The sequence below is a fragment of the Talpa occidentalis genome, unplaced genomic scaffold (genome assembly GCF_014898055.3).
Source record: "Talpa occidentalis isolate TD23 unplaced genomic scaffold, MPIMG_talOcc4v2.1 talOcc4.2, whole genome shotgun sequence".
NCBI lineage: Eukaryota > Metazoa > Chordata > Mammalia > Eulipotyphla > Talpidae > Talpa > Talpa occidentalis.
Window position 1 is genome coordinate 54,411,425 of NW_023602073.1, and position 12,414 is coordinate 54,423,838.

At 41.5% G+C, this 12,414-nt stretch overlaps 1 protein-coding gene across 1 annotated transcript in view; it reads right to left on the reverse strand.

Moving 5' to 3' along the window:
* Window positions 1-364: 364 nt before the first annotated feature.
* The window catches only part of LOC119252301 (DLA class II histocompatibility antigen, DR-1 beta chain-like), a 28,982-nt gene continuing 16,932 nt past the window's right edge, over window positions 365-12,414 (reverse strand). The window contains exons 2-5 of the mRNA XM_037519480.2: window positions 4,985-5,251; window positions 2,766-3,047; window positions 1,972-2,082; window positions 365-1,188 (exon numbers count right to left, since the gene is read on the reverse strand). Coding sequence (XP_037375377.1) covers window positions 1,175-1,188; window positions 1,972-2,082; window positions 2,766-3,047; window positions 4,985-5,251 — 674 coding nt within the window. The 3' untranslated portion in view covers window positions 365-1,174. The remainder of the gene's footprint in view (window positions 1,189-1,971; window positions 2,083-2,765; window positions 3,048-4,984; window positions 5,252-12,414) is intronic.

The window sequence follows — 12,414 nt, forward strand, 5'->3', positions numbered from 1 at the left end:
CCCCTCCTCAACTTTATTTTTAACAAATTTTCTTTAATGAAGCAAATGTCATCTCTAGATTATTTCAGTCACTCTGTCCAAGAGCTAATTTGGGCCAATTTCTTTCCATTTCAGCTGTTGTGATCATCAGCGTGCCCCTTGTGACAAGAAAACACAGCTTGGTAGATATAGCAATTTTTGAAAATTATTCTAGGCATCTGCAAAGTGAGGATTTTAAGGAAAACAACACCAGAGTGTCCTTGGTGTCTTTCCAGAAAAAAAGAAACAAAGTTTATTGGGAAACCATAAAACGGAACACTGTGAGAGGAGGTTAGACAGTCTCAGAAAGCAGGAGAGATGCCCTGAGCAGCAGTAAAGCAGGGTTTTTATGGTTTTTTTTTTAATTTCTTAATTACACATACCTTGCTCCCATTACTCCCCCAGACACTCAGACTAAATGGAACTACTCCCTCCCTTCCACTTTTCAAGTGAGTAAACTACAGGTAAAAAGACTCTTCACAGAAATTCAATTGTGTTCCTCTGGGGGTATGTGTGAGGGCCCTTTTCTATTCTGAACAGATGGTAGGGATTAGTCTAATGAGGCTGAGCCCTTAATCTGTGTGACCTGACCTATCTCCAGTTAGATAGTGTTAAAATGAAGCTGAATTATAAGACTTCCAGAAAATGCCCACATGTTAGAACTGGTGCTTAGAATCTTTAATAACTACCCACAGAAAATCCACAGAAGCAAGGAAATACCCTTGATTCACATGTGGTCAAAATTCAGGGATATAAATGAAAACTATTACTGTCTTATGATATAATCCTTCATTTTTCTCTACTTCCTGTCCTTGTAGCTGCATAAAGCAGATGATTTCATGTTTAGTTGAGGAAAATAATGCAACATAAAGAGATAGTGGCAGAAGGTGAGTTCATTTGCATAAGAGGGCATAGGGTTCAATACAAAGGGAACTGGGCAAGAATGATTATGAGATATTTCAATCAATAGCACTGGAGACTTCCAGGTCAAGGGCAGAGTTGAGGGTGGGCATTTTCTGCGAGGTCACTGAACCAGAAGCAGACCAGATCCTGAGAAGGGACTCTCTCTGTGGAATAAAAGCCAGCAGGAGGACTTTTCATGCTGCGAAGATGATACTGGGGCAGAGGCTATTCCTTGAGGGTCACTACTTGGGCATCAGCTCAGTAGTCCTGCAAAAGAAAGGAGAGTTTTGTTTCCACACCTACTCTACCAGCAGCTTCCTTTCCTCTCTCATGGCCTCAGGTTATAACACTGCAGTAAGAAAGAGGAAATTCTTTTGTCACCTTGAACCAAAGTTATTTTGCAGTGCAGGCTTAATTAATTAAATAGCAAGAAGAAACTTGAGTGGAAACTGGCCAGGTCAATAGTTAGATCCAAAGTCTTTCCCATTATTTCTGTCTTGTCACTTTCTACCATCAATTCTATGGAAATTGAATATGTCTCTAAAAGAGCATTAAAAAGCATTACCTGTCGGCTGAAGTCCAGAGTATCCCGGGAAAGAGAAGGGATGATATATACTTAAAAGAATTAGAAACAAGTCTGTCCCCACATACAATGCTCCCAGGCCCTGACCAACAACCTGAGATTTTTCTAACATTACAACCCCCATCACATAATGACAGGCCAGAGAAGAAAGTATAAACTGAAAGCAAGGGACCCATGATGTGTCTATATAAATTCACTATATTTTCATCAGCCTTAGAAATACTTCCCACAAATTTGTATTTGTCCGATGAGGTCTCTGTGAATGCTAATCCTTTCCCTGCTTCTATAGGTCATAACCTCTTATGTTTAAACATGTTAATCATGACCTGTTGATTTCTGAATTTTCAGGAAATTTGAGGTCAGTTGAGGAAAAACAGGCCTGCTAGTGTACAGAAAATTAAACTGAGTAAGTCATCCTTTTCTCCCACAACTCTAAGAGGACTCTCAGCTATGACTAGGCTCCTTACCTTTGGGATTCCTGAAGTGGATGAACAGCCCCACCCCAAGGAAGAGAAGACCCAGAACAAAGGCCCCAGCTCCACTCAGCATCTTGCTCCGTGCAGATTCAGACTGTGCCCCTGAGGAAAGAAGCTAGTTTTAGTGATTTTTGCCCCATATCCAACTTTTCTAATACACATTTGAGATTGAGAGCTCTGAGAAAAGGTGATAACTGCCTTCAAAGGACTGGAATAAATGAACTTTTCTGGAAAAGAGATTTAAAAATCACACTGCATAGCACAAGGTTCAAGCATTGAACTCATTTAACTATCACAGCCTTGATGTAGGCAGCACTTCAACATCTGATGAATGAGGAACCTGAGATTCAATGAAGTTGAATAGCTTGTTAAGGGGGACAGAGCCAATAAAAGACTATACAACTTCCCTTATATTAGGAATGTCCCTACATTATGAAAGAGGCTTCTCTTCTCAGATCACAAAGAACCACCCAGAAGCAATCATTCTAGAAGTACAGGTCCAGCCAAGGCAAGATTAGTGTCCAGGGCAAACAGGTGACCAGGATCTGTGACATCACGGGAATATAAACTTTTCTGCTTGTCAGGCTTAACTAACTGCCTCCACTGGGAGGACAGGTATTTGCAGAAATTATCACAGGGTTACACCCAAAAACCTGTGCTGAAGGAGAAAAGAAGTCAGAAAAAATGAAAATATGGTGTGGGCACAGGAGAAACCTGAGACTCAAGGATAAGCCAAATCCCCGCCAAGGTGGATAACGAATTTTTCAGATCAAAAAGACTCTCACTCCACTCCACTGTGATAGGGCTGGTCAGGCTTGGGTGCTCCACGTGGCAGGTGTAGACCTCTCCACTCTGAGGAACAGTTTCAAGAATCACCAGGGTCTGGAAGGTCCAGTCTCCATTCTGGATCGGGCCTGTGGAGACGATCCCAGCCGTCTCCTCCTGGCCATTCCGGAGCCACCTGACTTCAATGTGGCCTGGATAGAACCCATTCACAGAGCAGACCAGGAGGCTGTGGTGCTGCAGGGATGGGTTCTTTGAAGGATACACAGTCACTGTGGGCTCAACTAGGAGAGAAATGTGGAGGAAATAAGTGAGAATGATGAAATAAGAAGGCTTCGTTGGTGCCTTTCTGCCCCCAGGCACTAGTCTCAGGTCCTGTCTCAGGGTCTCAGGTGGCCCTCCCTCAAAGCTGACCATATGGCCCAATAGAAATTAATTCCAAGAGGCTTAACTTTAACCTTAGAGCAGGGCCCACGGGATTTGACAGATGCTGAGGAAATGCTGTAAGTTTTTTTCGTAGCATGAAACAGTGAGTCATTGTTGAATTTGAGTGTTTATAAACCATTGTAAAGCATTGGGTGCATTAATCAATAGCATGATTCTTGTATCCAGGCTGCGTGGGTTCAAATCCACATTGTCTCTTACTGATGGATCCTGGGAGAGATTTTAAATTCTTCTGTGCCTCAGTTTTCTTCTTTATGAAGGGAAATGTAAAAAGGAACTCAGGATTAGTATATATAAGTTCTTAAGATTATATGAGAATTATGTGGACCTAAAATATATAAAACTTAGGCCAGAACTTAGTCTTCTATATAAGTGAACTATTTATTGCCCTTGTTAACTGGGAAAGAAAATACGATTTAAAGCAGTGGGATGAGCTGAGGAAAAGCAGCAGGATACACAGGTATGCAAAGTGTGAAATCTTGGGAATGCTATACTCCAACTTTACAATGCCACAGAAATGGTTTTACCCTGGGAAGCTTTAGTAGACAAAAGTGAGTCTTATACTCTATGAGTTGAATGACAAGAACAACATGAATCCATCATCCTGAAAGGATGATGGTAGTCACTATTGGCAAGAGTATAGTGAAAAAGGAACACTCAGCCACTATTGGTGAGGATGTAAACTGGTGTGGAGAGTCCTCAAATAATTAAAAATGGAATTATCACAAGACACAATAATACCACCTCTAGGTATTTACCCAAAGAATATGAAAATAATGTAAAAGATAAATGCACTCTTATGATCATTGCAGCATTATCCACCATAGCCAAGACAGAGAATCAACCTAAATGCCCTTTGACAGACAACTGGTTAAAGAAATTGCGGGAAATACATTTAATGGATTACTCATATATTTAAAAGATGAAATAGTGACTTTTGGGACAAAATGGATAGTTCATTAAGTGATTATGCTAAGTGAAATAAGTCAGAAAGTGAAAAGCAATTACTGATGGCTTCTCTCATCTGTAGAATGTAAATAACCAAAGAAAACAAACCGGCAAAACACAACAAAAGTAACTGTCAGACTCTGTGAAAACTATGGGTGGGAGGAAGGAGGATGCAGAGGGGTAAGCTGATGGTGTACTGGCCCTAGAGCTTTGATGGAAAGCAAGTGAACACATGTTGAATATGAAACTATATACTCCCAAACTTACATAGTTTTGTAAATAAATGACAAATAAAAAAATTGATGCAAAAACTAAAATATTATGATACATTCTACAGTTCAATACCTCTCCTTTGCAAAACAAGCATCTCTATTATTGGAGTTGTGAAAATTTTACAACTGTTTCTCTTTTCAAGCTGACATTTGAGTCAGGGTAGGATATGGGACCCCTTAATATGTGTGATTAGTGCCCAAGGCAATCCCTGACATTACCATGGTCAAAAACTATGATTTTAGAAAAGGAATGAAAACCCTGAGGGAAAAACAATTTTACTATATGACAATGGTAGATTTAAGATTGGTGGTAAATTATGATAGCAATTTTGCATTATATTCCATTTAATAAAAAATGTTTACATTTCTATAATAATAAATAGAATAAAAAAAGACACAGGTTAGACAAAGTGCTGAATCACCACAGTCCTCGCAGTCTCTGTCTCACAGTCCCTCTCTCTCTCTCTCTCTCTCTCTCTCACACACACACACACACACACACACACACACACACACACACACACACACACCGCCGGCAGCCCACAGGCCTTGCTCACCTCGCCGCTGCACTGCGAAGCTCTCAAAGACCCCATAGTTGTGTCTGCAGTACGCGTCAACCGCGGCCCGCGTCTGCTCCAGGAACTCCTTTCCGTTCCAGTACTTGGCGCTCGGCCGCCCCACCGGGGTGACCGCGCGGTACTCCCCCACGTCGCTGTCGAAGCGCACGTACTCCTCCTGGTTGTAGAAGTATCTGTCCAGAAACCGCACCCGCTGCGTCCCGTTGGAGAAATGACACTCGGATGTAGTGATGAATAAGTAATGCGCTGTGGAGCAGAAATAAGCAGGTTCCGGGTCGCCTCCCGGAAGGAGACTGAGGAGGCGCCACCAACGAAAGGGTTGGGTTTCCTCCGGTACTGGACCCCTGGCTGGCTCCACCCACACCCCCACTACCTGTACCCCAGGGGTTCGCCCTTCATCTGCTTGGCCAGGGAGGCCACCCCTGCGGGGGAGGAAATCCCTCCAGCGTGAGCCTCGGGATCTCACCAGTGTCCGCGCCGCTCCCGACTGCAGGAGCAGCTGGGCAAGACCCCACCTCCTCCCCACTCCTCCTGCAGGCGCCCCCACCGACTCTGCTCCCACCCGGGGCCCGGGGCCCCCTGAAAGAAGCCCCCTCATCCCGTAAACACATGGTTAGGGCTGACCTCGGGCCGGGCTTGTGCTGCCCGCTGCCAGTCCAGAGGAGAGAAAAACATGCACGTCTCCTCCCCTGGCGGAGCTCAAAGTTCAGTGCAAGTGATGACAAAACCCAGCACACATGTGGGGGTGAGAAATGTCCATAGAAAGGTCTCAATTTCAGTAATAGAATAAACGTGTGATAACTCATCTTAACGTGTCAGAGAACTGGTCCCTAAGGGAGACACTCAAGATGTGACCTGGTAGTCAGTGGATGTGAGCTAGAGGAAGGTAAGTGTGTGTACATTGGGGAAGAGAAGGAAGAAGGCATGTTTCAGGTAAAGGTCATACCCCGAGGAAACACTTGATAGACCTGACGACCTTCAGTAAACCAGAACAAAACAGTCCGCTGAAGCAGAGTGAGGGAAAAAGAAGGAAAAATGAGGCAGAGAAATCCCAAGGTCCAGGTATTTAAAAGTTTTAGGTGATGGTAGAGGGTTGACTTTATAGATATGTAATGGGAAACCAGTGACAACTTTAAGGAGATTAAATCCATAATCCCAATACAGGCTATAATTCCTTTTCTGCATTTCTGAATCCAGAAAGTTTAGAAATCAGATTTTTAAAAATCAGATTTTTAAAATTTATTCAGCAAATCTGACCTAAAGAATCACAAGTCTCAGAGCTCTTGTAAGTTTTATGTGCCTCTGTGTTTTCAATGTATGCAAATATAACATTTATACATGTATTTACATATACATGTCATATAAATATAAATTCATATTTTATATTTTTGTTTTATTAAACTGTGAAAGTATAAAAAGAGTTAAAGAATAACTCTGTTTAAAAGTGAGATGAATAAATGGATGTATCTGATATCAATAGTGTAGAAAGTAGAATTAAGGCAGAAATTTGAAGTATTTCATTGAAAAATGCTTGTGGCAGTCATCACCACTGATAATTTATAAAGGAGAATTAAAGTAACAAAGATGTGGTGGCCAAGAGCTCATGAAAATTTTAAAAACATTACATAAGGCAAAAAATAAAAATGAGTATTTTGAACTTGAGTTGATTATATTCAATAAGAAAGTGGTAAATCTGTACAACTGTACAGTTTTTTTTTTTTGTCATGAAACAAGGTAAAATAAACCATGAATATCTGAATTAGAGAGTTTATATACAAAGTGTGAGTCTAGAATTTTTACAAGCAATAGTGTAAACCACTGTTTCAGCCTCAAAACTTTGGCATTTTGGACCAGATAAATCTTTGTGGTTGGCAGTGAGGTGGGGAGGGAGAAGGGCTGTTCTTGCTATTGGAAGATGTCTGTCTACCAGTATCCCTGGCCTCTACCCACTGTATGTCAGAAGAAACCTCCATTGTAACGACCAAAAATGACTCCAGATACTGCCAAATGTTCTAGGAGTCAGGGACTGGGGAAAGGAGTGGTGAATTGTCACTGAGTGAACTCTGCTGATCTGAAAAATCTGTAGCAACAACAACAAAAAATCACTAATAATTGTGCAGCAGCTGAACATTAAAATTTTAAAACATTAAAATTTTTGTCAAGGTATCTTTTGAAAATCTTGGTCTTACATGAGGTTTGTATTTTTTAGGAATATGTTAGGTTCCAGCAGAGAACTAAATTGGTTTGCCTTGCCAACCAATTACCAAATCATCATTTATCTTTCATATTATCTCCTTTCTTTTTTAAAAAAAAAGATTTGTTTATAAGCCAGAGGTGTGAGGGTGAGAGGATTCACCAGAGAGAGTGGGGAGCAGAACAGGCAGATGTACTGAAATACACTGCTGAGGAGAGCAGTGGGCAAGACAGAAGAGGTCTGCTGCACCATGTGGGTTTCTCCCTGGCCAGCCAGGGATCAAACTTGTGCTGCAATTGCTGGTGATGGCTTGATATTGCTGTCTTTAACCCCTGCGCCACCAGGGAGACTCTCATCTCCTTTCTTAATTTCTTTGCTACTGGTCCACTACACACAGAGACATTTTATTTTATTCCTATTCAATGTCCCAAGCAGTTGATTTTCAAACTTTGTCTCCTATTCCCAGTAATACCACTAGTCATCAAATTATCAGTCTTGGCCAGATGAAGACCTCTCATTCCTGTAGTCAAATCCCCTTAGAAAGGAAGAAACTAAGAAAATGTTATTTTCATAAACACATTTTACAAAAAATGAGTGGGTTCCCAGACTTCTCAGTAGAGACCTCCAATTAGAAATGATGGCATAGAGAAGTGCACTCTGGATCAGACCAGTTCTATTTCATAGTCACAAGTTCTCTAAGTACATTCTTGACACATGGGATAGTTAAAAAATTAACATGTGTGAAGTTATTCTTCAATGTGGCTTGTATAATTAGCACTTTTTATGCAGTTAATTAATTAACACCAGTTAGTTCTTGTCCATGTGCCCAACTTAATGTTCCCAGATTTAGCAAATAAAAATATAGGATGCCCAGTTAATCTGGATTTTGTTCATTTAATTCAGGCTTAATTGGACATCCTGTGTTTTATTCGGCAACCCTAGCAGAACTTGCTAATACAATCTTGGACTAAAGTAATATTTAAGATCTTCTTTAATACATTTTTTTGTTTTATTTCATTTTATATATTTTTACATCATTTTTCATTTTTGCACAATGTATGCATTTTCATCTTGGTTATAGTCCCCATACAATTTCCCCCCTCTTATTTTGACCCTAATCCCTCTCCACCACCATATTGTGTCTTTGGTTTATAGTTGCTTGTTGATTTTGATTTTTACTTTATTATAATTAGTCTTTTTCCTGGTCCCTTATTTAGGTTTTCTAAATTCCTGCTATGAGCGAGACCATGCAGTATTTTTCTTTTTCTTTCTGGCTTATTTTGCTGAGCATGATCCCTTCCAGTTCCATCCATGTTGCTGCAAATTGCATGAGTTTATCTTTTTTGATTGCTGAGTAATATTCCATTGTGTATATGTACCACATCTTCTTGATCCAGTCATCTATTTTTGGGCTTTTTTTTGCATTAATCAATACATGCCCATAATAATCAACACAAGGTGAAGCCACATGAAAACTTTTCAAATAATAAATACAAAATGAGCATTTCCCTTATTTATTGAAACTGTTGGTCCTTACATCCCTCCCAACCATAATACACACACTGTTACTTGAACATCAGAAACATTAGCAATAATTCAGACTCAGTTAAAACACTAATTGCTAATGGTGGTTAGAAATTCAAGCTCTAGAGTCAGAAAATCTGAATTTAAACACTAGTTCTTTCCATTTGGGTGAGTTGCTAATGCCTATGAATCTTATTTTTCTCTAAAATGAATTTACCGATGGCATATTTCTCACAGAATTACTATTGTGTGAAAATTTAATCTTCCTAGTGCTGATCATGTAATAAGTACTCAATACATATATTATCATTTTTAGTGTTTATAACTCCTGTGAATGTAAGCTCACAAGATCTTTCATTCCTTAACTACTAAAAGTAAATAATATCTGGGCCTCCCCTGGTGGAGCAGGCGCTTGATTGCCATGCTTGCTGTGAAGCTGTCCACAGCCTCTGCAGCACTGATTTCAACCCAGCCAGCCAGGGTGGGTCCCACATGGTGTGGCAGACCATTCCTGTCACTCCTGCTACTCCCCTAGCAGTGTATTTCGTCAGTCTGCGTGTTCTGTTCCCCGCTCTGTCTCTGGTGAATCCTCTCACCCTCCTGCATGTCTGGCCTGTACCCTGGTTCTTATATAAATAAAGATTTGGGGGAAAAAAAGTAAATAATATCTTCTTCATGATGTGGAAATTGTCTTTTGTTAATTTTATCACTAATTATCATTTCAAACACATTAGGGCAGAAACATTACTGCACAATAATGGAGCATACATGAACCTACCACAAAAGGAACATGCTGACATAGACTGTATACTCAGATTTGGACCACAAAACCTAGATGTAAGCACTAAATATATGACACTAGGTAAGTTACTTAACTCTTCAAATTTTACATTCCATAGATATACATGTTTTTATGTGATAAGATAGCTATGGGAATTGCATACTGAAATTTGGAGGCCTAGTATAGAGTAACTACAGATTAATATGACTCTTCATGCTGATAGAGAGCTCATGTGTTTTGGTCATCACTCCATCCTGATCACCTAGGGCAATAACTGGTGTGTTCCAGATCACTGAAAAACATTGACTATATATAATAAATTGGTAGCTTTTTTTAATAAGCTGTAACCTCTACACACAAGGGCTCTCTAGTGCTTCCTTGCTGATGATTGAACATCCCTTCTCAATTCTTCCCAACTTCTCTTCAGGCTCATTTATTCTTATACTTTAAATCCAGCTGATGTCCCCATCCCAGGGAACAGTCTTACCCTGGTGTCAGCTGCTCCAAAGAGTCGTCTGTAATCTATCCTTCACTTTTGCAGCTCCTGTTCTCTCTTCAAGTCGTCCAATCCAGGGCCTCCCCGGTGGTACAAGGGCTAAAACACAATCTCTGAAACTGTCTGCAGCCACTGCAGCACGAGTTTGATGCCCGGCCAGGGAGCTACCCACATGGCACAGCAGACCAATCCTGACTCGCCCGCTGCTCCCCTCAGCAGTGTATTTCACAATCTGCCTGTTCTGTTCCCCACTTTGTCTCTGGTAAGTCCTCTCACTTCCCCCCCACACACACACACATACCTCTGGCCTGTACCACAGTTCTTGTATGCATAAATAAATTAATCTTTAAAAAAATCATCCAATCCAGTTTCTATCTTATATAAGTCTAACAAACTCAATACTGTACAGTTCTCCCTTATCTGTCCAGTTCTCACTTCACTCATCATTTAGTGATAATCATCTCACATGGATACTTTCTCCTCCTTGAAAAAAATCTATTTTCCTTCACTTCCATGCATCATACTCCCTGTTTTTCCTCAACATCACAGGCATCCCTTCCCAGTCCGCTTTGGTGATTGGCCCCAAATCGTCTGGCTTTGACCCTTGCACTCTTCTTGTTTTATACAAACTCTTTCCCTACATGCCCTCTACTTCCCTGGAATTTAACATAATACACATGTCAATGACACCAATGTATATACCTCTAGCTTTGGCTTCCCTCTGAACTCCAGTCTCATATTCAACTGAGATTGTGACTATTTTCATCAACATTGAAAAAAACATTTCAAACTTAGCAAACAAAACTTTACTCTTAACCACCCACTTCAGTTTATTTCCATCCACATATTCCCTATCTCAACAAATAGCACTATCAAGTTTATTCAAGTTAGACAAAAAACTTAGAAATAACCCTAATTTTCTATTCCCTTGCCTGTTTAATTCATTGACAAGTCATACAATATCAAAAATATCTTCAATTTATTTTTACTATTGTCTTTGTCATACCACCCAAAATGAAGCCACAGTATGTCTTCCCTGCATGCTCCTCAGTGGTCCCCCTCACCACTTGTGAATGCTTATAATCCAATTTCCACATTGTGTTTAGAATTTTTTTTGATAAATATAAATGGACTCTACTCTGAACCCTTCAAGAGCTTCACAGTGAATGAGGAAGTTAAGAAATGAGTGTAGACAGTCAGTCAGGATCAGGTGTCCCCAGTTCATTTATTAAACTACCTGAGGAACAATTGGTTGGAGTAAAAATTCAATGTTCAGAACACTAAGACAATAACACAGTATCAAAACAATGTTACTGGTCTGTTTTCTAGAAAACAGACCAGTAACATAGGAGACTCCTTGGGTCTCACCATCAACAAGAGACACAACACAGAGACACTAAAGGTCTGAAATTCCTCCACTCCTTGTCCACTATACCTATGTATATACCTGCTTCTTGCCTCCTCAGTGGCACCTCCTTAGGGATCACACTGTGCTCAGATTGCCTTCCTGTCCTTCTCTTTACCTGACAATAAATCTCTTGCTTTTCTGCCAAACTCTACCTCTGGTCTCTGCTGCAGGGGTCCTTGCTGCCCCAGCCAGATAAGACACTGGCAAGCAGCTAAGAAAAAGGGCCTCACACCGTGGGGCTGAAGATTCCTTGTGCCTCACACTGTGGGGCTGAAGATTTAACATCCTTGTTTTTTGTTCTTGGTCATAAAAAGAGAAAAATTTCTCAGAAAGTACATTAGGCAATAAATTATATGTATCAGGAGGGGGCGGAGCAACATGGCGGCGAGGAGACGCTGCGAGTAAGATCTCCCATTAAAAAAGTTAATAGGGAGGAAAAGCGGCAGGTCCCAGTGAGAAGTGGGACACGGAAGATAAACGGGTGACTCCAGCAAACTACCCGAAGAAGAAAGTGGCCATAAAAGAGGACTAGAAGGGAGGGAAGCGCAGAACCCTGCTCCCTCCCCCGCCCACAGAGGCGGCACTCTCCAACCGGCAGAGAGGAGGAAAACAACAAACTAAAACGACCAACAAGAACAAACGACACAGCAAGCGGGACTGTGAGTGGAAAGGAACTATTGCAGCCACCACACCCCGTGAACGGGAGCTGAGGCAAACCCTGCAGGATTCGCCGCAGCGGTGAGCAAACGGCTCCGGGCGCCATTAGAGAAGAACAAAGACCCCGGGAGACCCGCACACAACCCGGGCTGCCGGTAAGCTTGCGCGGAAAAGCGGTGCGCTGGGCGCGCTTGAAAAGCAAGTGCAGACCTGGATCGCGGCTGCCCAGGTCCCCGCGCCTGCGACCTAGGCTTGCGGGGAGACTCGTGGAGGTCCTCACTGAGGTGAAGGTCCCTCCCTGAGTAAGCAGGAACCAGGCGCCCAGGCACAGGAGCGGGTGCAAAAGGCG